This window comes from Anastrepha obliqua, chromosome 1 (genome assembly GCF_027943255.1).
Source record: "Anastrepha obliqua isolate idAnaObli1 chromosome 1, idAnaObli1_1.0, whole genome shotgun sequence".
NCBI classification, from domain to species: Eukaryota; Metazoa; Arthropoda; class Insecta; order Diptera; family Tephritidae; genus Anastrepha; species Anastrepha obliqua.
Genome location: NC_072892.1, coordinates 177,339,771 through 177,366,923, shown reverse-complemented (window position 1 = coordinate 177,366,923; position 27,153 = coordinate 177,339,771). Strand labels below are relative to the sequence as shown.

The following is a 27,153-nucleotide window of genomic DNA, read 5'->3' as shown; positions in this document are numbered from 1 at the left end:
AAGTGGCGATTTTAACGTAAATTTTGCATTGGACACAGCGGTTCCTTTAATTGACGTTCTCAATACAACATTCAATTTAAAAATGTGTAACACTCGCACTGAATCGACAACACGATCAAAAACAACCATTGACGCGGTATTTCAAAGACATGTTGACAACATCGAAACCAAAGCATTTGTATCATATTTTATCTATCATAAGCCACTCGTATCATTTGTTGAAATTGAAAACATTGAGGATGAATAATAATAAAATGAAGAAAATAAAATATGAACTTTATAGCAATATTATAATGAACCTATAATTATCTTGCTCCTAATGCTGCTTTCGTTTTATTCTCTCTCAGTTTGTTTTACGGAAGGTTTCACTTCTATCGCGTCTAACCGTTAGACTGGTGTTTTTTTTTAGTATTTTTTGTGTAGAATCCGAACCAGTTGGAACGACATCGAAAAGTCGTTCCATACAAGTTGAACCTCCTTAATGTCTATACTCGTAAGTGTCAAGCATTTATTTTAATCTACTGTAATTGTCTATAAATAAGGGCCAAACATCAAACATAACGGCGGTTCTTATTGATTAAGTACTATACAAGAAATTACTTTATTTCATTGGCCTTTCATATAATTTATATATAATTTATATATTATTATTACCTCCTCTAATTCTAATGTGTAAGCTTAAAACTCGCCTACGCTTACATGCTTATTTTTTTGTAATAGAAAAAAAAAAACAAAAAAAGAAATTAAAAGAAAAAACACGTTGCATAAATGTTACACAACTGACTGAAAGTGTATACTATGTGTATATGTAAAATGTTTGTATGTATCTATATCGAGTAAGTCGCTGTGGTCGTTTTTGCCACCCTAAACACCTCCGACCGCCCAGCTTCCATTGAACACCATATTGTTTGTTTGCACCACCACAGTAACCTCTCGCCCTTATCTGTAGACTTTGTCGTCCGAATAGATTATGTACGGCTGTTGCCCGTTGGACTGCGGCGAGGCCTGCTGTTGCGTCCCGCCAAAGTACGACATACGCGACATGGTCGAGTATGAGTTTTGTGCATTTTGCGAAGCTGCGCGCTGCGACAGATTCTGGCTGGATTGATGTATGGACGGTGCTTTGTGCGGCAAGGTGGCATAGCTTTGTGTGGCGTAAGGTGGCACGGCGTAGAGGGCAGTGGGTGCACCCTTAAAGCTCATCGGCACACTCCCCGGCCCCATTGGCATTGGCGGTATGCCGATCATTGCCGGCCCGTTGTGATATTCCACATTGCTCATGCGCAAACGCACAATACAAATTATGATGATCAATATGGCGATGAAGGCAACCACACCACCAACTATACCGATAATAAGCGTGTCATCATTACTCATAATGGGCGCCTTCATAAGTGGTGCCTTGGTTTTGATTTTCATCGGTGGTGCTTGTGTGGGCTCCAAGCTCCAGATGATCATTGGTTCTTCGGTGGTGGTTATGGTTGGACGTGTAACTAGGCGTGATGATGATTTGAGCATATACTGTGAGGTGCTACGCGCTGTTGTGGATGTCATGCGCCGTGGATCGCAAGTGAGTTCGTCATCGCCGACTTCGATTAGTTTCTTGCCCGCCAGGAAAGCAGGTGACTGGCACTCGACGTCGGTCATGTGAGAATTGGGTAACCAGCGACGTAAGGCGCGCGCATTGCAATCACAGTATATGGGATTTGTAGCAAGTCCTTTGAGCAGCAAGCTTGAACGGCGGTCCTCGAGTGCGGTGAGGAATTGCGGCACTAAAACAGTGACCTTAGAGCCGGTGATATCTAGCGTCAAGTGGGAAGAGCGTGGCACTGGGAAAAGCAAAGCAGGTGGAAGCGTTGTAAGTGAGGTATTTTGTAGTTTGATTGTGAGGTCGCTGCTTTTCAAACCGGCCAGCGTACCCGAGGATATGGTCTTCAGCCGATCACCGCGTATGCCTATCGATTTGAGACGCGGGTGTTTAGCGGGCTGAATTTGTTCCGTACCAATGGTTGAGTCCTTCACCTCCAAATCTATGTCCTCTAGACCAGGTAGCAGCTCGAGTATGCCCTGCACATCGAGGTAGCCCAGCAATGGTAGATCGTAGGCTTCCAACTTTTCGAGATTCGGCACATGCTTAAAGGCGCTTTTCTCGATGCGGTTGACTTCATGTAAGCTCTTGAGGCGCAATTCGCGTAGCATTTCCAAATTCTCGAAATTATCCTGTGAGATAACCTCAAAGCTATTATTTGAAAGATCCAGGGTGTGTAGGGACTGCAGCTTGGGCCAGGCACCGCCAAGTTCAGCGAGGTTTTCTAAGTGGTTGCTGGACAGATCCAATACTTCCAGTAGCGTAGTGCGCTGGAAGATGTTCGCATCGATCGTTTTGAGATTATTCTGGGAGAGATTGAGATACTGCAAAAATGGTGTCTCTAAAGCTTGAAGGTTCGAAATGCCTGTGCCGGCTAAATTAATTGAGCGCACAGTTTTCGGCTCATTGAGTATATTGCGCACGGCGCTCTCGCTCAGTGGATTATACGACAAGTCGAGGTCTTTGATATTCACCATTATGCTGTCGTCTGCAGGAATGACGCGTATCTTGTTTCGGCTCAAATTTACCGATGAAACGAAGAAATATTGTCGCTGTAGCGCATTTAGTGGTGCATATTCGAACAAGTTTCTAGCTAAGTTTATATTCTCCAGCATTTGCAATTTGGAACGTTCAAATATCAAATCAGAGAGTTCGGTAAGTTCATTACCTTCAAGATTGAGCATTTCTAGACGCACCAATCCTTCAAAAGTACGCTCACCGATGCGATCCAAGTGATTGTGCGATAAGTCGATAATCTGTAGCTGCGTAGAGTTATGGAAGGCCATCTCGCTGAGCATGTCCAGCTCATTGTACGCCACCAGCAGCGCACGCAGACGTGGCAGACGCGCAAAGTCCAATTCTTCAATCGACTTCAGCTGGTTGTGAGATAAGTCGACATATTCCAGATATTGCAGAGTTGAAATGAGCTCGGCTGGGAAGAAACTGAATTTATTATTTGCCGCTTTAATTTCACGCAGACGCGGATGTATGCGGAATGAAGATGGGAACAGATAGCTAAGGTGGTTGTTCGAGATATCGAGTTCCTCCAAACCGGTGCCGGTATTGAAGAACTCACCCTTGAAAGCGGACAGCTGGTTGCCGCGCAGATTAAGGCGTTTTATGTGCATTACATTGACGAAAGCACCTGGGCGTATGGAGGTGATCTGGTTGTTGGACAAATCAATTGACGATATATTCCACAGATCGACAAAACTGCCATCGTTGATTTCTTGTAAATTATTGTTGTTCAGATAGATGTGCTTTAGGTCTTGCAATGTAGCGAAAAGATCACCGGACACCTGCTTGAGCAAGCATTGACTCAAGTCGATCACTTGTAAGCGTGAAAGTGGACGAATGAGCGCTGCAGGCACAGGTGCCAAGTGATGATTACTGCTCAGATTGAGATACTGCAAGTTCTCCAGACCTTGAAATATGTTGCGCGGCAGGTCGGCAAGATTGTTTCCGCTTAGATCAAGACTGCGCAGCTCTGTCAAAGCGAGTGGTGCCGTGCCCAAGCCAGTGATGCGGTTCTGCGCGAGCTTCAGCTCATTGAGCGATTGATCTAAGCCCAGGAATATGTCGGCGCTAATCACAGCGAGAGAATTGCCCGACAGATCGAGTGTACGCAGATTGGCAAATGTCTGAAAACTGCCGGAGGGCAGTTCGCGTATCACATTGCGCGCAAGTGTTAGTGTAGTAATGTCCTCTGCCTGAATGGAGCCCAAAATCTCGGTGGACAATGCAGCAACACGATTGAAGTCCAAATGCAATGTGGTCAAGCTGGGTAGGCGACCCAAGGCGCTGCCGGGCACGAGCAAAATATTATTGTCGCGTATGATGAGCGTCTGCAGATTATCCAGGCCCTCAAGTGCATCGTCCTCAATCTGAAGGATGATAAAGAACATACAAATATGTGGGAGGAAAAGTAAAGGAGCACGGAGGCAGTCACTTACAGTACGCAGTGAGTTCAAACTCAAGTCAAGATACTTGAGCGCGGTCAAGTCGCGGAATGTGCCCGGCGGTACAGTGGTAATGCCATTGCGACTCAAATCCAATACCTCCAGTGTCTTAATCACCTGCGTGTGTGTGTTGTCTAAACGCTGTATAATGGAGTGGTAACAAAATATCAAATTATAAATTCAATTATGGCTGCACAACGAACGCACCTGCAACATATTCGAGGACAAATTCAATGATTTCAGATTTCCGATCGCCGTCAACGAGACAGTTGGAAATTGATTTATGAAATTTTCGGAGAGATCCAGTTTCTGCAATGTGGGCACATGCTCGAAAACGTCACTATTCAAATTCGTTATACGATTTCCGGCCAATTTGATTTCGCGTATGGCGTGCAAACCTTGAAATGCCAGACCCTCGATCGTTTTGATTTCGTTGTAGCGCAGATCGACGATTTCCAGTTGAGGCTGCGCAACGAATGCTTTGTAATGGAGTGTGGCTGTTGTTGTTATTGTAGTGGCAGTGATGTAGACGATGATAATGAAGGTGGTGGTGGTCAGAACAGGAAATTTAGCAAATAGCGGCAAAGAAAAGAGTTAGGAAACAAAATTTAATACATATAAACCTACACACATACATTTGCAGGTGGTTTAGGGGAATCGACAAATGGTAATTATGACTGCTTGTTTGAGGGTGCACACATACATACATACATATGTAAGCATATGTGTTTAATTATGCACTTAAGCAGTTGAAGTGGCCAAGTGTGCCAGCTGCACAACTGCAATTCACGTACGCACACATACATACATAGATGTACATATGTTTGTGTGCATAAGGTTAAATTTATTTTGAACTTACTTATATGATTGTACCGCAATGAAAGATGGCGCAACGCATTTGGCCCATTGAGTGAGTTGGATGGCACGGCCGTTAGACAGTTGCGATCCACATAGAAATCCTGCAAGTGAATGAAAAAAAAAAATCAATTAGTTGTGCTATTTAGACACCAATATTTCTACATCTTATAAAGTTAAATCCAAAAATATGAGCATACTAGGTTGTTCCATAAGTTTTGCGGTTCGATAAGAAAACACACAACTTTATGGTTTGAAATACATTGTTTTATTCAGCATAGCCACCCTGAGGCTGTGAGGGGTTCGTGGCAATTATTTTTTAAACTGATATAAAAGCGTCAACCTAATGAGCAGTCCCTTTCGGGGGGCTCACCTGCGCTCTTTAGATCCAAGTGCTTCCATCAAGGTTTCCAGTTTTCGAGGAAACTGTTTACTCGATCTCCGCATTCGATTAACAGTATCATCACTTGAAAGCGAAAAGAGGAGATCGACTGCGAGAGATGAGAGGTTTCATATCTTGCGATCCACCATCATGTTACACGGCGTAATCCTTCACGATTATCATCCAACCAATTGAAAGATAACGAGACACAGAAGAGCAAAACAGCTTTGAAAGAAGAAGGCTCCGAAAGATCTATGATCTGCTTAGACTGGCAGAATGTTGGAAGGAAATGGCTGTAAATCGAGAACGATGGCAAGAAGCAGTAAAGGAAGCACTGGTTCACCAAGGACTGCGACGCTAAGAAGAAGAAGAAGATAGCCTCCCTGAACATCAATACACTTGCTTCAACGAAATTCCAATTTATGAATTCCATCCCTCAATTGTGAATCTGGAAAGGCTGCAATTTTTTAGGCCTGGAAGCAGATGGAAGTCGCCATGGGCCCAATCTGAGGAATCCGGTGGATGCTCCTTCGACTCGGACTTTAATTCATGAATTTTAGCAACCTGCGTGCGATATCTGTCCTCTGTGATAAGTTTTCGAAAATTTGCCATGTTCCATCGCTAAGCCGATTCTCTATATCAATACTCTATATCATCACTCTTGAAGCATTCCTCCACTATTTAAAATTTCACCGTAAATATTTAAGACCATTCGTTGAGTCTCAGCCGCAGTTTTCTTCGAATGAAAACAAAACTAGGAGATGATGACAATTTTGGACAAAAACTAACATCCTTGACCGGGAACAAGTTTATGACGAACCAAAAATTCACCATTGTTGCGTGAGACCTTCATTTAGTTGCTCTGTGTTCGAAACCATCTGCATAAAACATAAAAACAGTTTTTTGTTTTTAATTTAGTTAAATAGAATGCAATGCCTTCCGTATATTTGTGGGCTAAAATCCACGGTGTCAGAGAAGATCTCCCCAGTTTTATTTCCACATATCCCTAAACCTTTCAATCTCTTGGCGAATCCCATCTCCAGCCAAACTGTGTCTAAAGAATCCAAATGTTCGAATGTGAAGCTCCCCAGATATCCGGATACGCATTCCTCGAGATGCAAGACCTTCACATAGAAAGTGTTGAGTGGACTCTACCTCTTTCTCATCTCTATAGCTACTACAGAAATTGCTATGAGGGGTTTCAAACCTATCGGCCATATAATCAACGGTTTATTGCCCTATTAGTATTCTGCAGAAATCTACATATTCGTCGAATTCATCGAATACCGTCCAAAATGAGCGCGATGTATACACAGATGACTCAAAGCTCGAAGGTTCGACTACCGCAGTGTTTTTTGGGCTGAACTGGTGCCAATATTAAAAGCCGTGACACTGGTAGTGTCTGAGTGCTAATTTCAATGGCAGCCAGGCGGCAATAAAATCCCTCACAAAGTAGTAGATAACTTCCAAGAAAACCATGAGATGGCTGAGCTATTTCACCTAAAAGTAACCTGGGTTCCTGGCCATTATGACATTGAGTGTAACTGGAAGGCTGATGAACTAGCGAGACTTGGCACCAAGTTGACTAATTAGTACAGAGCCGATGCCATAGGTATACGATACTATGTAGATGTTCAAACTATTCCATTTGTTGTTTGTAACTGTACTAGCCTTATTTTTAACTTTTGGAAACAAGAAATTCAACGGGGTTCGTATACGGACAAGCAGTAGTGCAGTATGCACAGCTTGCATAATCTCAAAAACCCCCTAAATTAAAGAAATCTCCCTCGTTTGGAAGAGTCGCCCACCCTAAAACCACATTCGCATTACATCAGAGTTTCATTCTAGATTTCGCAGTACAAGATTTTTGCCTGTACGCCTGCATCCAGGTTACGTTTTTTTCATCCGAGATATGTTTTTCACAAACCTGGTGATGATTTTTCACATTTTCTCCCTGTTTGAAAGCTTTTCGATTACAGTAGTTATGTGGCGGCCGCCGTAGCCGAATGGGTTGGTGCGTGACTACAATTCGGAATTCACAGAGAGAACGTAGGTTCGAATCTCGGTAAAACAGCAAAATGAAGAAAAAGTTTTTTTTTAATAGTGGTCGCCCCTCGGCAGACAATGGCAAACCTCCGATTGTATTTCTGTCATGAAAAAGCTCCTCATAAAAAAATATCTGTGGTTCGGACAACATCAAGACGGACACCACAAAAAGGCGGAGGAGCTCGGCCAAACACCCAAAAAGGGTGTACGCCCAATTATATATATATGTGGCTGACTGCATCCTCCAGTGTTCGTCGTTCTTATTCGCAACGCGAGTATTTGAAAAAAACTGTCTTCTGCATTAGCGAAGTTCCTGCTGTAGTATTTAAATTTGAGTTTTCGACGCACTCTTCCCCCTGGCTGGCATTTTGCACTGCGTGCCAGAAATATCCACTTACATTATGCAAAACAGGGACTTATATACTTATACATACATATGTAAAATTAACAACCGCGGCTACTTGTTGATCAGCTATTTAAATTAGCAAGAGGTACGTATTGCACTTCAGCTCACGCAGCCAATGTTGTTATGTTACGACTACGCAAACTCGCCTGCACTTATATTAAAAAAATGCTACTTGAAATTGCACCTGCATACGCCTTACCATAGTTGCTCATACCAATATGTCAACTAATAAACTGACCAATCAGGTATTTATGACGGCACATGCGCAAACGCACTGCAATGGCCAAAGACACGGGCAGTTCATCAGCTTTTGCGAAAACAATGTGATTGGAATGTGCAAGTGACTTTTTTACAAGCAATCGCTTGTCGGTTATGTAACTAATTGGTGCTTGTTAACTTAGTTTACACATACTAATGTGCATGTACATACATATACATCTATTATTACATATAGAAAATAATAACAGTAGTGCACCCACCTTTAAGTCTACACAGCCTTTGAGAAGACCCTCTTCGATTGATTTGATTTTGTTGCCAGATAAATCGAGAGTTTTCAGATTCTTCAGTGGATGAAATTCGGCCGTTGAGAATATCGGATTCAAACTGTCTCCAAGCAAATTATTCGCCAAACGCAACTCTGTGAGTGACTCCTTGAGTCCGAGGAAAGATTTCTCTGGTATGCGTCGTATAAGATTATTCGAAAGATCCAGCTCTTCAATGGGTAGTTTTAAGGTGCCAAAGCTCTGTTGGATGAAAAGTGAGATTATGGATTAAATTAAAATATTTTCTAAAAGGGATTGTTTATGTATTTATTTACTGATAATATAACTATGAATAGAAATGTTACAATTAAAAGACACCAGCGACAAAGGCCATCGGCCTAAAAGTAACTGATAAGATCACTGAGATAAGTTCACTATATAAACGGACATCAATTTAGAGGTATCGGATTTTAAATAAAAATAAAACAAAGAAAATTCTAATTGATTTGGAAATCTTTGTTACTTTGGTGTAGAACCCTTCATGGCATTTTTTTTAAAGATGAACCCTTCCAAATGTTGGCTGCAACTGCGCCGTAGTTCGACCAACCGTAAACACCAATTTTGAATGACTCGCTACTCGCTGGAGGACTTCGGTCGGTAACTCTTGAATAACTTTAGTAATGTTGGATTCCAATGCCTTAACTGAAGCTGGTGTATCAACAAGCGAGACGACGGCGCAGTAAGTCCATGGTTTACTGGTTGTATGGCAAGTAGCCGCTATAGCCGACTTGTGCGAAACAAATGTTGTGGAAATTACGGGCTTCAATTCCCGGCATCAAAAAATGCGTTTGTCATGACGCGATAGCGTTTGCCAATCACTGTTACATTGGCGTCACCCTCGACTTTGAAGAAATATGGGCCGATGATTCCTTCAGCCTATAGGCCGCACCAAACGGATGTTCTCAATGGATGTTAGGTAACTGGCTGTAAAAGGGCATGTTAATGGTTGGTTAGTGTAGTACAGGGTACCTTCACATGCCGGAAATATATTAAGTATATCGGGGTGGATTCTGTACAAAGAGGTGTTTAACCTACTACAATATCCTTCGTGGTGTTTGGACTCCGATAACGGCTTTCGGAGATCGGGAGTTTAAAAAGGTGGTAAGAGTTTTGCGATGAATGTTGTTTAATTTCTGTTTATACACTGCCCGGTCTAGTAATTGCAGTCATTTTTGGTCCCGAATATCGTCGGTGTAGTCGAAAAGATGTCTCCATCTACCAGGCGGATGGCTCAGGCTCTAGCAAATGCCAGGAAGGGTGATTCCTAAGGTAACACCCGAGCAGAAATTGCTTGCTGAGCATATTACTGTGCTCCTTGACCGGGAGAATGGAGGCTTAGTTGTGAAGGTGTTTCAGGAAAGACATCACAAGGAGTCCCGTGGCTGTCCTGAAAGCAGTATTTTGGCAGGTCAGAACTGGCCAGCGAATTGCTTTAAATGTCGCTAGCAACATTTCTTTGTTTTTACCCCAAGTGCTGGCACCTAGCGACTTGAGGACCTTGTTGCGGTTTTTGACCTTCGTGACAATTGTATGTATGCGCGGAAAAGTGGAGCAAAACTAGAGTGACACCCAAAATTTTGGGGCTGTTAACGTTCGTTATTGGTGTGTCATCGGCTTCCACCTTTAGTTGTATTTTGACCTACTTCATCCAGGTAGTAAAGAGGGTTGTCGTGGTTTTATTGAAGGAAAGCTGGAGATTCCACACAGTGAAATACCGAGAAAGGGTGAGGAGGTAAACATTTACATTACAACATAAGCATCGATGTTATTACCAGACTCCACTATCGAACAGTAGACCAGTGAAACTCCTTCTGGTAGTTGGAAGAGCTTCGAGATGAGAGCTAAGCCGGACAGCTAACGGACATGGTTTTGAGCTATGAATCCCAATGCGTTCCACCTAAGCCTAAGAGAGCTCATTTTAGATTCATTCAAGCATCTCTAGGTGGTACGTGCCCTGCTTTTTGGAAAACCGCAGTACAATGCAGGGCTTGCCTAGCAATATTGCCATCACTTTTTTTTAGTGTATGCCTTATCCATAGCCGCTTCCTTTTGCGAATCAGCTGGTTAGCTTTTTTTAGCAGGTCTGAGTTGGATATTGTTGCGGCCCAAAAAAATCGTAAAATACGGCACAGGCAGCGGTGATTGCCACGCTTACTTTCCATGTCGTGCAACCGTAAATGAGGACAGATTTGACAGATATTTAAGTGTCATATTTTAGTGTTAAATATACGCAATTTGGTATGAAGGCTGATGCTGTTATTTTGCCACAAAGTCGCGACGATGCCAAAAGATGAAAAAGCTTTTCTAAACCTACACTCGACTGCTGTACCCACCACCTGCGAGGGGGCAGTACGCAGCTAAGATAGCAAAATTTCTCTACACTCTCCAACTGTTGTGCGTCCACCGCACCAACGGCTTTGATGTGACCTCAAGGATTATTTTTAGCACAGAAAAAGTTCATGAATAGTTAGTTAGACAGGGATTAACTGGTCATTGTTTAATAGGTAGCCACGCTATAAGGTTCGGACTCCCGTTCTTCGATTGCTGTAGAAGCTGTCTTAATACAGAAGAACAGGAAACAGTCAGATACCTTTTACGTGAGTGTGAAAGCTTAGCTATGAGGAGGCTGCGCACTCTTGAAACAGCATTTTTAACCGATGTAGCGGATACAGCGCATCTAAAACTAACGAAGCTCTGCTCGTTTATTAAAGCTACCGGATGGTTTGAAATGGAACACGTAGGGTAAGGATAAGCTCCAGTAGTATCACAATGGACCTGCGAAAGGTGTCGCTACGACCACCAACCTACCTACCTACCTACCTAGTAAGACAGGGGGTTCAACTAGCTTTTGGCACTTAGCTCTGCTACAAATGAATGAAATGAAAAATTACTTATGTGCTTGTCATTCCACCCTGTTGTTTAGTCTAGAGCCGTCAGTGAAGATAGCCACGAAGATGTTTCAAGGTATTTAATATTATCTCATTCACATTTTTTAGGGATTCGGGTAGAAAAACTATTTTCAAAAGAGAATTGTGGAACACTGTAGAATACCTTTCTTTGTAAAGGGGTTTCCAATAAGAGCGGTTATTTTGATATTCAAAGAAAAATGCTATTTTTTAATATAAATGATCGAATGTTTACTTCATCATAAAGAGGAAGGTATGCCTTTAACAGTGGAAAACAACATCAGGCAAATGACCACCACGACCACGCTTATAGGACAATATCCTGTTCATGAAATTTTCCATAACCGAATTGCAAAGTGGCTGCCCTATGTCTTCGATAGCCTCACGAATTCCATCTTTGAGGCCTTAAATCGACCCTGGGCTGTTGGCGTAGACCTTTCCTTTCACGTGGACCCAAAGAAAAAGTCACAAGGTGTTAAATCACAAGATCTCGGTGGCCAATTGTAATCACCTCTTCGAGAGATAACATGGTCCGGAGACTTTTCCCGTAAAAGATCAATGGTTTCGTTTCCGGCCATAAAAAATCGTTAATCGTTGTTTAACACCTAACACCTGTTATTGCAAAACCCTTTATTCTCGGATCCTAGAACTTTTGAGTGCCTAAATGTAAAATATTTCCAGCGTAGCATGCATTTGATCTGATTAAGTTGCAACCAGTACGGAATTCGGCATAGAGATCTACTCGTATGTCTGCTTGCCAGTTTGCTTAAGGATATCATCTTTTGATATGTTACTTGCTAGTCCCTTTTTTCTTTCTTTTTTAATTCCGGAATCGAAGTGCAAGTATGAAGTGCCTTTTTATAGAAGGCAACTTTTCTCAGACCTCAATGTTTTAGCTGTTCAAGATTTTATAAACATTTTCGTTACAAAAACATCTCATAGCCTCCTAACCTTCAAATATAACAAAAAAATTACAACGAAATTGGGAGAAAGGAAGACATCTTTCAGCTCATGATTCTTCTATTGCAAAAATGCTGTTGGGCCAAAAATTACAAAGATTTGTTCAATTTTTTTTATGAATACCGAAAAGAAAAAAATATTTTTAGAAATTCATTGATGCTAAAAATTCGCATCTTTCTCTTTGACATTTAAAGGCAATTCATACCTTAATTTTTTCTTTAAAGAAAAAAAAAATATTGCACCACACATAAATATTTATGAAGTTATTTGTATGCAACGACATACTTCGCATTTCGCTGGGAGTTTTTTTTTATTTTTAAGCCAACTAACAACAATTGAAGTTAGAAAATTATTGTCACACGCCATTCCACTGCTGCATGAAGCAAATAAATAATAACGACACAATAATAACAAACCTCATTACTGTCATCATCGAATAACGCCCACGTTGCGCGCTGGTTGAAATTTCTGCTACAAAACTAACAACAATTTAATGACATACAGAAAAGCAAAAATTATAAGCTTCTTTGCTAAACATTTCGAAGCGAATTTCACTTTCTTCGCTGACTCTAAATATAAATGCATGCATACATAGGCATTTCTCAAGTGGTCCATGGGCATAAAAAATACGAAAACACACATAAAAAAAATACAAAAATAAAAAATACAACAAAAAAAAAGATGAAACTGCAAACAATGACACAAGTACCTTTTAAGTGATGGTAATATCGAAAATAATACATAGCGGTGAGCAGAGATGGTTACCAATAATTTGTAAAATATTATTTTTTTGTTAATGTACTTGAAAAAAACTTTCTTCTCCATTAGCAGGCGAGGCACACAATTGTGGATTCTCTTGCTGCTGATTTGGATTGTAAGTAAACAAATTGGCTGGCAAAATGGGTAATGGCAATGGCATATGCAGGCGTTGACGTCAGCGTCGGCGCTCGCGTTGCTCTGAGAATTGTTCAATTTCACAACAATACTGATTGCCGATCTTAACACTTTTGTTTCATTTGCGCAAATCTTCGCGTCACATTTTAAATTGTTGCTGGAATTTCTTATTTGGTATCAGATGTTCGGCACTTTCTTGTTGTAGCCGATATGATGGGCTATCAGTGAAAGTGTAATAAGGCAGTAGTTGTTGCTTGGATGTTTGCATGAGAAACATGCACATATGCACACACATACACACGAACGAGAGAGATTATTCATACAAAAGCACTGGAATGTGAGAAAAAGCTGAAGAAAATTGCACTCGCTTTTGGTAGGCTATGTAGTAAAAGTGTAAATATGTTTGGAAATTTGTGAGTAGACAGATGTGTGCCGATGGATATGCAAGCCGGTGGTAAATAAACGGCAATGATGCATCCAATCACGTAACAACGCAATCATCTTTTGCTGCTGATCTTAATTGCTAAACTTTTGCTTTCTTTCGAGATAAAAACGTACGATAATTATGATTTCGAGTGCATCAGCGGCATCTTTGACAATTCGGTTGCAGTAATTACGAGTCTAATCAGATGTCCGCGAGCGCTAAACGTATTTTTGGAAACTACAAATCAGTTTGATATTTCTATGAGTACATCTGCATTTATGTATGTGTGTAGGTATTCCACTTTCGGTAATTTCTATTCTTTTGTTTTTTTGTAAGCCTTGGAGTGAAAATACTTTATTTTTTTTCGAGTAAAGTGTGATTGATGTATATGAAGCAATTTGCAATTTGTTTTTATGGCCGGTAGTCGTGATTATAATGGAATTTCACTAATTTTCTCTATGAAATTTTAAAAGCCAATCGATTTAAGCGAGTTTTGTTCAGTTGCGCCAGTCTTGCTCCAGAAATAGCTTTGCATATACAGTGGATCACAGTTTATTTGATATGTGAAACTCAATTCGCATATTTTCTAAACCAAAAAGATTATTGGAATAATTAAAACGACACTTAAGAGAGGGATAAATTCGATGTATTTAACAGACTTCATTTATTTGACAAAATTCATATTTTTTACCAAAATACAGAAAACTAAAATTACTGATATATTTAAGATCGCAGCTTATTGTACACAATTTAAAAAATTCTTAAAAAATTTTAAAATAAAATAAAAATCTAGGATTTTGTGTGAGAACCAAAAATTTAAATTAAAACTTATGAGAAACACACTTACAAACACGCTCCATCTTCTTTTTCTTGATTAGCGCGACGAGTTTAACAAAGCGCGCCAGTTGTTTCCTTAACGTGCTAACCGGCGTCAGTTGGACGCACCAAGTGAAGCCACGTCCTTTTCCACCTGATCTTTCCAACGCAGAGGAGGCCTTACTCTTCCTCTGCTATCACCAACTGCTACCCCATCGAATACTTTCATAGCCGGAGCGTTTGTATCCATTCGGATGACATGACCCAGCCAACGTAGCCACTGCATCTTTATTCGCTGCGCCATGTCTAGGTCGCCATAATGCTCATACAGCTCATCGTTCCATCGCCAGCGATACTCGCCGTTGCCAACGTGCAAAGGTCCGAAAATCTTGCGCAGAATCTTTCTCTCAAACACTCCAAGCGTCGCTTCATCGGATTTTGTCATCGTCCACGCTTCTGTGCCATACGCTAGGACGGGCATGATAAGAGTCTTGTAGAGTGTTAGTTTTGTTCGTCGAGAGAGGACTTTACTGCTCAGTTGACTACTTAGTCTAAAGTAGCACTTCTTGGCAAGAGAGATCCTAAGTTTGATTTCAAGGCTGACATTGTTATCGGTGTTAATGCTGGTTCCTAAATAAACGAAGTCTTTTACAACCTCGAAATCATAACTGTCAACAGCGGTGTGGGTTATGATAAGGGAGTGCGTCGACTGTTTGTTTGATGACAGGAAGTACTCCTTTTTGTCCTCGTTCACCACCATACCCATTCGATTTGCCTCTTTATCCAGTTTGGAAAACGCTTTTATAAAAAAATGTGCCTGAGTTGAGTTCTGCGGCTCGCACGATATTTTCCAGCATCAGGTTTAATAATTCACACGACAGAGAGTCACCCTGTCTGAAAACTCGTTTGGTATCAAACAGCTCGTAGAAGTCTGGAAGGGACTTTTGATTGTACTGTTGGTATTGAGGAACGCCATTTTGCATTACCGTATTAGTTTTGCAGGCATGCCAAATTCAGAAGTCACGGCATATACATAGGTTAATCCTTTCCGTACTATCGAATGTAGCTTTAAAATCGGCAAAAATATAGTGTGTCGATCCTTCTTTCATGGATCTTTTCCAAGACTTGGCGTATTGTGAATATTTGGTCGATGGTAGACTTTCCAGGACTAAAACCACACTGATAAGGTCCAATAAGTTGGTTGAAGGTGGGCTTCAGTCTTTCACCCAATACGCTCAATAGAACATTATAGGCGATATTTAGAAGACTAATCCCCCGGTAATTGGCACACATTGCAGGATTGCCTTTCTTATGGATTGGGCAGAGCACACTTAATTTCCAATCGGCGCCACAGGCATGCTTTCATCCGACCATATTTTGTATAGGAGCTAATGCATGCACCTTACCAGCTCCTCGTCACCATGTTTGAAGAGCTCAGCCGGCAGTTCGTGGGCGCCCGCGGCTTTGTTGTTCTTTAGCTGAGTTATCGCTTTTCCCACCTCGTCTTGGTCATGTTGCGCAACGACAGTCATGTCGTCAACGATTGTGGTATTGGGATCTTCACTTTCTCTGTGACATGCGCAGCTATCACTATTTGACAAGTTTGAAAAGTGTTCCCTTCATAATTTAAGTACACTCTGGATGGCAGTTACCAGATAGCCGTCTTTCTTCTTACCTGGTTTTGAAACCTTCTGTAAGTCGCTGAGCTTTCTGATAGAACTTTTGGGCGTTTTGCCTATTGGCCAGCATCTAAAGCTCCTCATACTCACGTCCCTCTCGTCTTTTCCTCCTGATAATACGTTTCTCTTCCTTTTTCAGCTCCCGGTAGCGATCCCACATGGCTCGCGTTGCGTCCGATTGCAGCGAGTTTTATTAATGCGTTAGAAATGGGTTCAATGGTGCAAAAACCCTGGAAATGTTGGCAAACTGTTTCGGTTACGATACTCTATAGAAAGCAGACGTTCACGAATGGCATGAATGCTTCAGAAGAGATCGTGGGTCCATCGAGGATGACAACGGTATGCGCAGTGGTGGGCTGTCGACATCGAAAACTGATGAAAATATCAATAAAGTGGAACAAAAGCTATTCAATAACCGCAAATTAACCACCAGAGAGCTGGCAGAGGACTTAAGCATAGCTTACGGATCCGTTTATAATATTTTTGTTAAGGGTTGGGGTTTGCGACGTGCTGCTACAAAGTTGCCAAAGATATGACTTCCAAGACTGACTCCGACCCAACATTCATCACACGCAACATAAATGAAGACATGAGGAGAGTGAGTGGAGAGCTCCGAATGAATCAACACCAAAAACAAAAAAAAGTCATTTTCAGTAAAAAAAGAAAGCGTTACAACGGTTTTGTACACCACGAATTTTCGCCAGAAGATCAGACTGTTAATAGGGTGTTATAAGACGTTTGCGTCAAGCGATTCTCCAGAACAGAAAAGAATTGTGAGAAAACAACTCGAGGGTTCTGCACCATGATAACGCACCGTCGCACAGTGCCATCATTGTGTATTTTTTACCAAGAACGAAACGAGTACCGTCCAACGGCCATTTACCTCATATGGCTCCTTTTGATTTTTTTCTGTTTGATCAAGCCAAAAAAACACTACGGGGAACGCGTTTTAACACCCGAAAGGAAGTACTGAAAAATCTGATGGCTATACCGAAAATAGTATTCCAGAAATGTTTTGAGAGCTGGATCAAACGCTAGCATAAGTGCCTTACAACAGGTAGATATCTGCAGCCAGCCAGAGCTGCGGATATAATGGAGAAGATTTATGGGATTTAGGTTGGCGCTCTGCCCTAGGCTGTCGAAGAAAGAAGCACCCAGTGATCTCAATTGTCTAGTTGCCAATCCCGGAGATTTACAGAGAAACTCCTCAACAGTTTCCTTGGTCTCTGAAAGGTTCCCACCGCTTCTACAAGGATGTTAAATGATAACTTTTGCTTTTTCGCGTGTGTGCCGGGCGTCCAGTGACCGGTAAACACAGCTACGAGTTTGGAAATTGAATGGCGAGGAGTCCAAAGGACTTTCTGAGTCTTTCATTTATTGTACTGGGGCCAAGGGGTTTTCGAAATAGCTCATGAACAAATGGAGCTCCTTCTTTTCTGCGCTTTGCTGAGAAATAATTTGTGCAGTTCCCCTTTAACAACTGTCAGGGGGATGCCGATGCCCGGTAGGAGGTCTCTGAGGCCAATTTAATCCCCTTCTTGGCGGCAAGCTCATCAGTAATTTCATTTCCAGTCATATGTTCCTATGTCCTGGAACCCTGATCAAAGAAATGTTACCTGCACACCCAGGAGATTTGATCTCTTCCCTGCACCATGACGTAGTCAGAGCCTTGATCGCGGCTTGACTATCGGAGAAAATGTTAATATCTCCCTCGCTCCTGTGTTCCCTAAGTATTTTGCATGCCTGCAGGATCGCAAAGACCTCTGCTTGAAAAACACTAGCAGTGTTCGGCAGTTTAAAGGAGATAGATGAATTGGCTGATTTAGAGAAAACTCATGTGAAGACAGAGGCGCATGCTTCGGTGCAGATCTTCTCTTCGATCCAATCTTGCTTTTTAGGAATAAACTTACATTTTGAATAATCTGTATATATTCCGGGAACGTTTTAGAAGCGCGCACATTTTAGTAAAATTTATTTTGGACTCATTCTAAAGTTTTGGAGTCAAGAAAACCAATACACAGTGAGAGTTAAAGCTCGTAATATCAGAGGGACGCACGGAAATTTAGGCTCAACCTACAAAAAAAGGGCATGGTTTTCATCCGATCTCTATAATATTTATGCCAGATTACAAAGAGGTCGGGAGGAATGCGTGCACCAAGTTTGGAAAAGTTCCACAAGGTGAGTTCCAAAATAAACAAGACTGAGCTAAAATAGAACCGATAGGAGCTTTGTTTTTATAACTTCGAGTTTATTTATTCAAAATCGTCCCCTCTGGACTCAATACACTGTTCTGCTCGATCTAAGAGCTTTTCGAAAGAGTGTTTGAGGTCACTGAGCGAAATGTCCCTCAGGATGTCGGACGCTCTACGAACGTTCTACGGACGCAAAATGTTATCTTTTCATGGGCAAATAAAATTTTCCGAATAGGTAGAAGTCACAAGGAGGCGAATTCGGTGAGTAATTGATGGTTAAAATGCGATTTATAGTTAAAAAAATCAGTCACAAAACAAGTTACAATATTGTAAAGGAAGTTCTCGTATTTTCTCGCCTCCTTAAAGAGGTCTTTCGAATGTTGAATTCTGAACAATTTTTAGTCCTCAAATAACTTGTTCGGAATGAAATGTGCTCAGACCTTTCATAAGCCCAAATTATCAGTTAAAATGCAATAAATCGATGTTTTGAAGATATTCAACTCCGATTCTATGAATTTCAACGATGATTTCGGTTAAGTTTTGATAAATTTACGAAGAATTTCGATGGAGTCATTGCCATTTGTGTCCTTACAACTATCTCTGACAAAATTTGATATTAGCTTTTTTGTTCGAAACTCACTTTTGTACCGATGAGACAAACATACTAACATTTTAGGCGCAATAACTTCGCTTCCACTGAACCGAATGTCACCAACCACCAACAGGAAGTCAGCTAGGGATGTTACTTCCAATGCACTAACTCAATAAAAAACCAATTTATGACACCAGTCTTGTTTATTTTGGACTTCACCTTGTATAAAATCGGCACTAGTCACCGCATAGTCCATTGTTTCCAAATATTTCTTTTCGGGACTCATCATTTGAACCAAATTGTAATAATTTTGCTTCGTTTATGACAACTGATATCTCTGTGCTTATTTTCGCTGTTACAGACAACCCTTGCGTGGAAAAAATATAATACCTTTGGGCATAAGTGCGCGGGTTTAAAAACTTGAATTACTCTGCTGATATTTTTGAAAGCGTTGACTTTCAAGTTAATACAAATACAATTACTGAGTTTCACCCCAACTTTTGACTTCCTTACTTATTATGCTTGCAGTTTTACAACAGCCACTAAGTAAATTATACCCTTGCCTCCATAGCCCCACATCACTTAAGCGCACTTGTAGAAGCACTTAATTGCTGAGGTCATTGGCGGAGCACTCAACTCACCGGAAAGCGCAATGCAAAAGCATAAAAACGAAATCGACTGGCAACGGTTGTCTAACCTTGGCTTGAATCGAAAAATGTGCTTTTTTTCATACAGAGCGTGCAACATTTTTGCATTGTTTTCGTATATTTTCTTAGTTCATTACATGGAATCTAGCCACTTTGCTGGGCTCCCATATTTCTTATTGCAATCGCAACGTCGAAAAATCCAGTTTTTGGTACGCAATTTTAATTTAAATTTTTTTCCTTATTTTGCCATTGTATTGTGATTATTGCAACATGCTGACATGGCTGTGAAGTTTAAGCGAATTTACGATTCCATGAAATACCTGCATTTTTTCGCCCGCTAAAAGAATTCCCATCACCAAGCGACTAGTAGAAAAAAAATCGTAAAAGCAAAAATAGTAGAAAAAAACAAATGGAAAAAATGTCTGTAATAATTTAATGTTATGATTTAAACTGACAGGTTGTGAAGCACACATCCACACATACGCACACACGTAGGCGCGGTAATTTCAGTTTACGACGTATCGACCAGTTTTTAATGGCCGTTGAGCGACAATTGCAATGCTGTTGCCGCCGCTGCTCAACAATACTTCCACTCGTACACTCAATCATCGGTCCACTCACCTGTGATGGCAAAACTTGCTGGCCGCTGTAGCGCTGCGAATAGGAGACAATCGGCGCGCCATACGGCAGTTGCGGCGCTTCGCCATGGAAGACGACGCGATCGCAGTCCATTGCTACCGCACCCAGCTGCCCCGTCGAGGCGAATGGAACCACATTGCATCTGCAGTAAAACAAAGCGAAATGATAAGATTAGCTTGTGATTATTGTTGAAGAATAAAGGTAAGTAAAAGAATAAGCCAAGTTGAAAGAACAACTACATTCGTATGTATGTATGTATGTATGTATGTATGTATGTATGTATGTATGTATGTATGTATGTATGTATGTATGCATGTATGTACAGTGCACTCGCGAAAACTCGAACTAATGAAAACCAGCCCTGTCCGAGTTATCGAAAATTTCGAGTTTTCGAACGTTATGTATTTTTAATATACATATATGTATTCGTTTTTACAGTTTTTATACCCTGTCCATTTTTATGGCATAGTTAATCAAAGAGATTATCTGGTTTCATGTTCTGTAGTTCATTGCCACTTTATTTAATAAAAAATGTTAGCAAATATGAATGTTTTTTACAAATTATTAGAAAACAAAGCAGTGGATGCTTTCCATTTCAATTCAACCGGGCTATTCGGGTCATGTTCTTCGATTTCGATGTAACTCAAATATGTTGCTCTCTGGTCAATATAATGAGACACGTATTTTTTTGTTCACCCGAAAAATTTTTTTTTCAAGATTTATCGGCAATTTTGTTCTTCGGCTCAAACCACTTGCCTGTGGTAGAAACGAAAAGTGAAACCAATTTTGGAACAGAGTTGATGTCATCCAGGCTGATTTTGAGCTTCGGTACTCCACTGGGCAGTTAAAATGCCTAAATGCTCGCGGATTTTCGGCTTTTCCAATGACAAGCATTTTAACCTTGTGTTTCCCAGTAGCATTCGCACACGCCAGAAATGTGATGCGCTGTTTTTCAGATTTGTTTCCCGGTGCCTGCTTTTCCATTCTAGAGACGTATGATTTTCCCGGAAGGAGCTTCCAATATAACCCGGATTCATCTGCGTTGTAAATTTGTTCTGGGCATAGTTGAAGCTCCTGAATTTTAGCTTGTAACTGAGTTTTGAAAGGCTCCACTAACTCTGGTCGCGAGGATAGTTTTTCCCCTGAGATTGAAATCAATCGTATGCCATGCCGTTTTTTTTAATTTTGTAGCCATCCATCGCTGGCAAAGAAGGTTCAGCCATTCTCGCCATATTTGGCATGTAACTCCTTAGCTTTCTCTTTTAAAATTAATCCATTTATAGCATAATTCTTGCTGCGTTGTAATAAAAACCACACGTAAAGTTTTTTTTCCATTTTTGGCAATTCTGAAGCGCGAAGCGTTTTACGTTTTCCAGGGCCTTATAGAGTGTTATTAACGCATTCCAAAATTTTGTTTTCATTTTTCACAATTCCACAAATTGTGGACTTGGCAGTGTTATATTTTTTGGATAGAGCTGTGATACTAACGCCATTCTTGGCCTCGTTAATTATTTCAACCTTTTTTGATAAACTCAAAACATTTAGTTTTCGTCTCATTATAAAACGCAAATAAATTTGATCTTAACCGCGCAAAATCCCGTGTATCACTGACAAATATCAATAAATTTAAAAGAAAAGTTCCGTAATTAGCAAGAAACCTAGCCAGTGTGGCGCCTTAGAATGAAACAAAAGACGCACATAAGGACAAAAATTTGAATACTGGCCGTTACAGCACATGCAAAATGACAGTTTCTCACATGTTTTTCCATGAAAAAAGAAAATAATTGTTCGAGTTTTAAAGTAGTCAAAGAAAAATGAAAAAAAAAATGTTCAAGTTTCCGAATGTTCGAGTTATCGTGTGTTCGAGTTTTCGCGAGTGCACTGTATGTGCATATGGATAGCATAAATTTGATATGTAGTGAATGCGGAAATCAATTCTCCATTTCAAACTCCTCAGCATGGGTGCGAGTGTGTAGAATAATTTTTTTCATTAGCTCAAATTAACATGGAAATTGATGGCTGGTATACCTGTCAAGCTGGTTATTGGCGGTTAAGCTTTTCATTAATTTATATTTGCACATAAATGGGAGTACATACATATACGCACGTACAAGCATAGAGTAGCATCCCTGCAGACAGCAAGTGATTTGGATTTCCGATTCAGCGCTAGCACTAAATATATCATCAACTATTGCGGCAAAACCGAACTAGTCCTCTGTACCCCGATAATCACTAGTTCTAAATAAGTCTAATCAGATCTACAGGTGCAATGAAAAACTATTTTTATAGCCTTACTCACTGAGTTGTTATTGTTGTTGTAGCAGTTTACTAGGCCCTGCCTGTGCGGTGTAGTCACCTATTTTTTTGTTTTTTTCCTTCCTTTTCTCCTAAGAACTGTCGAATTATGAGTTAGCTGGATTAAGTACATTGCATAAGAAATAATCTAGCTGGTCTTGCTACCTAATTAATTTAATATCTTAATAGTATTGAATACTTAGTCTATCTTTCCGCTTCTACTGCTGCTTCCGCTGTTGTTGCTGGAGTAGCAACTGCCGCTGTCGTTTCTGGGCTTTCCTTTCCCAGTTAATGCGGTTGAGCCTCGTCACGACTGTAGCCGCGAACGTTTTTGCGGCGTCCCATTTAGTGATGGTCGAGCACATATCCTGGTCGAGTCTTGCGTGGGATGGCGGGTGTTCGGATGCCTTCGCCAGTATTGCTCGTTCTTCACTGAAATGTCTGCAGTGAAAGGCCACATGTTCTGCGCTCTCGGCTGTATTCGAGCAACTCGGGCAAAAAGAGCTGTTGGCCAGCTGGAAACGGTGTAGATATCCACCCTTCAAGGTATGGTATGAGTTTGTAAGTCCACCGGCCTTTGGTTGACTCATCGCATCTTCTTTGCCATTCAACCATCGATCGCGTGCTTTCCACAGCCTTTTCTGCTATCGTCGGTTTCACTCCTTTTACTCCATAGAGGCGACACAGCTCCATCGCATGAATATCCACTGGTATCTCTCTAGCAATAACGCATATTCCGTCGTCTGATACCGTTTTATAAGCGCATGCAGTACGTAGTGCGCTGCGTCGGCGCCGCATATAATACGATAGAGTCTGTCACAATTGATATGAGTCGTCCCCTCTCTCCTTGCGGGCCACCTATGTTAGACAGAATTCTCGCTAGTGCGCCATTGATAGTCGCAGCTTTACAATTAATTGCTGCCAGATGATGCTTGAAGTTTAGCCTCGTGTTGAGCATGACTCCGAGATATTTAATCGCCTCCTGTGAGAATATTTCGTGTCCGCCAACCGTGATCGTCATAAGCACGACCTCGGTTTTCTGCATCGTTACATTTTGCTTCCAGCTGATCTAACTGCTTGTCTACAGCTACCAGCGCAATATCATCAGCATATCCTACGATCTCCACCTTATCGGGAAGTTTCAGTTTGAAGACCCCGTCGTACATAACGTTCCAGAGTGTTGGCCCCAGGACCGATCCCTGAAGGGCCCCAGCAGTAATTCCGTTTTTTTTTGGAATACGGTTGCTGAAATAGCTTCTGGTGATGCATAAGAGATAACATGGCACTTTCAAAAGTTTTAGGGCTAGCAGTATGTTAGACCATTTTGCCGAATTGAAAGCATTCTTTACTACCAATGTGATGACTGCACAGTATTTTATGGAGGAGCTTCCCCCACTGATAGTTTCCCGAGCTATGTCTGTGACTATTCGGATAGCATCCACGGTTGCCCTTGCTCATCGGAAGCCAAACTGTTTATCAGAGAGTCCGCTGCGGCTTTCTAAGCTCTCCTGCAGGCGATCACATATGATACGTTCAAAAGTTTTCCCTTCTGTGTCCAACATACAAAGAGGTCTGTATGCAGATGGTTGGTCAGGTTGCTTGCCTGGTTTAAGTAGCAGCACCAATCCTTGCAATTTCCATCGCTTCGGGAAGGTGCCTTTGGCCAGGGAAGCACTGTATAGGCTTGTGAACATCTGGGGTTTAGCCCGTATCGCGTTTTAAGTGCAATGTTAGGAACCCCTTCTGAGCCAGGCGCCTAACAGTCTTTTACACGTTTTAGTGTGTTTAGCACTACTTTCGGTGTCACCGGTTGCACGTTTGGGATTGCATCTAGCCATATTCCTCGTCGCTTGTTTCCCCCTGTGGAGGAAAGAGCGCCACTATTATTTGTTGCAGCAATTGTGGACATGTGGGCTGCGGTGCTCTTGGGCCTTTCACCTTTTGCATGACCGTTTTATACGCCAGTCTCCAGGAGTCAGTATCTGCACCATCTCGCATTTGTTTGAAGCAACGATTTTTGCTTTCTCTAATTGCTTTTTTCAGTTCCTGCTTTCGTGCTCTATACTCTGCATGAAAGCCATTCAAGGATGGTCGTTGACGCGGTAACGGTAGGCCCAGGAAGCGTGCTGTTTCGGCACGTAAGGCCAAGCGAGTGAGGGGTGCTAAGTAAGTGAGTTTGAGAGGGCATGTGAAATGGTGTTTAGTATCGTGCGGTGTGCCTTCATATGCCATATGTCCGGCATATACACTCAGTATGTCAGATTCTATTCTGGATAAGTAGGAGTTTAATCTTACGCGGGTCCGCGAGGCAGCTGAAGCTCTTCTTCTGCAATAGGTGGTGGTTGTCCCCCGATAATGGCATTCAGGGGCCGGTAGTTTAGGAAGGTGTTCAGAGTCTTCCGATCAATGTCGTTTACCGTCCGTCTATATACTCTTCGGTACAGTAGTTGCCGTTGTGTTTTGCCTCGTCAGTGTAGTTGAAAATATGTCTCTTGACTTCTTTCGGAGATGGCCCAGGCTCTAGGACTGAACCTTTTGCTGTGATCCTGAACCGGGAGCATAGAAGCATCGTTGTGAAGGAGTTGCAGGGGTGGCATCAGGAGGCGTAGCTAACGGTCAGTATTGGTGTGCCATCGACATTCCCCTTTAGCTGTCGCTTGATTTAGTAGAAGCAAATTGGAGATTTCTCGCAGTGAAAAAGCGAGAAAGGCTGGCGAGACGTTTTCTTAGTATTATACCTTTATCGTGTATTTAGCAGCATTAACACCGATAACAATATCAGCCTGGAAATTCAACGGAGAATCTCTCTTGCCAACAAGTGCTACTTTGGACTAATAATGAAGTAGTAAAGTCCTCCCTCGACGAACAAAACTAACTCTCTACAAGGCTCTCATCGTGCCCGTCCTACCGTATGGCACAGAAGCTTGAACTATGACAACATCCGATGAAGCGACTCTTGGAGTGTTTGAGAGAAAGATTCTGCGTAAGATTTTTGGACCTTTGCACGTTGGCAACGGCGAATATCGCAGGTGATGGAACGATGAGCTGTATGAGCTTTACGACGACATAGACATGGCGCAGCGAATAAAGATCCAGCGGCTACGCTGGCTGGGACATGTCGTCCGAATGGATACAAAGGTTCCGGCTCTGAAAGTATTCGATGCGGTACCAGCTGGTGGTAGCAGAGGAAGAGTAAGGCCTCCTCTGCGTTGGAAAGATCAGGTGGTGGAGAAGGACTTGGCTTCACTTGGTGTGTTCAATTGGCGCCGGTTAGCACGAGAAAGAAACGACTGGCGCACTTTGTTGAATTCGGCCAAAATCGCGTAAGCGGTAATCGCACCAATTAAGAAGAAGAAGTATTATACCTTTGTTCACGTGGCGAGTATTTCTAACAGTCTAACGGTAGCGAGATTGATATAAACCTACAGGGCTACCGGGAAATTCGTCCTAGATTTATTTTTTTGCCCAAGCCTGCCATTTATTTTTGCAATCATATTGTCGTTTGAATAAAATCTTTTTCTCGCCAGCCATTTTTTCAAATTGGGGAACAAATATTAGTCCAAGGAGTTGTAGTCCATAGAGTTGGAACTCTATTTCCTTTAATTTTGTGACCACAACTGCTGTGGCGTGAGTTGGTGGCATATCGTGACGGAAAGGATGGAAAGGAAAATCACTCGACCTCCACGATTCAAACGAACGCCAAACACATAGAAACAGACTGATTTGGCTGAAACTTAGTGTATGTTCTTCCAAGAGATGCTAGTAACTAAACATAACCTCGATACGTGCCAGTAGTGCCACCTCTCTGACTTTGCATGGAATTTTCAAACGACCTTCGTGCCGAATCAAAAAATTAATTAAACGTTAGACAATTGTCCAATTACTAATGGAAAAAATTAACTAAAATTTAAAGGTTAACTCAAAATCAATTTTCCTACAGGGGTGCTTAAATAAATGTGTCTATGTTCCCAAAGGTGTGTGCGGATATTGCTAGACACGTCTTCGATATGGCTGACTCACCTGCAGGGTAAACGCAAAGCTGGACTGAGCTCCGGACATGGTCGCCAAGCTTTGATTTGTGACAAGTAGAGCAGCAGCAGCAGAAAGATGTTGAAGTGTCGTATTCGTCGCATGTGGCTGTGTGGGTGCTGCATCTGCAAGAAACCGAAGGAAATTTGTAAATGTACCATAATATTATAAACAAATAAGACATGACGTTAGGCGTTTGCTTATAATGAATTGCGTGGCAAATTATGTTTATATTTAATTATTTACACAGGAAATTCGGTTCACTTAATTCAAAATTCATATCATTTAGAAATTTGCTAATGAATATTAATTGCTTGTAAAAAAGTTCAAGTTTATGACTTAGTGACAGTGGAATGGGGAATGCGATATGTAAATAGAGACAAATTTCTATGAGCACGATTTAATCGATTTAATAAAAATTGTAAAAAATATGCATGTATACATAAAATAAACATACACCTCTCGAAATTTTTATAGACGCAACGCGAGTGGGCAAGTTTTGACTATTTAATTATTTATTTTTTAATTTCAATAATTTTTCTTTTTTATAAAAATGCAGTTTATTTTATAACAAAAACCATAACAGTCCAAATTTCAAACTTTACAAGAAATTTATGAAAATTCAAGAGATTTCAATCGAAATTTCAAGATTTGTTATCAACTTTTTTTCTCATTCATAAAATGAGAGCTTGAAGGTGCTTAAAATTTTGCATAATTTTTGATAATTTTTTCCCTTAAGGTTTACTTATTTTTTCTTTGTAACGAATGCATGTTTTTTTGATACAGGGAAAATGCGAAATGG

General features: G+C 41.3%; 1 protein-coding gene across 1 annotated transcript in view; it reads right to left on the bottom strand.

Annotated features, from left to right (window-relative positions):
- Window positions 1-753: 753 nt before the first annotated feature.
- LOC129241817 (chaoptin) overlaps window positions 754-27,153 on the bottom strand; it is a 77,266-nt gene continuing 50,866 nt past the window's right edge. Inside the window, exons 3-9 of the mRNA XM_054878343.1 lie at window positions 26,343-26,476; window positions 20,010-20,169; window positions 8,216-8,479; window positions 4,907-5,006; window positions 4,255-4,544; window positions 4,042-4,188; window positions 754-3,972 (exon numbers count right to left, since the gene is read on the bottom strand). Of these exons, the coding sequence (XP_054734318.1) occupies window positions 940-3,972; window positions 4,042-4,188; window positions 4,255-4,544; window positions 4,907-5,006; window positions 8,216-8,479; window positions 20,010-20,169; window positions 26,343-26,476 (4,128 nt within the window). The 3' untranslated portion in view covers window positions 754-939. The remainder of the gene's footprint in view (window positions 3,973-4,041; window positions 4,189-4,254; window positions 4,545-4,906; window positions 5,007-8,215; window positions 8,480-20,009; window positions 20,170-26,342; window positions 26,477-27,153) is intronic.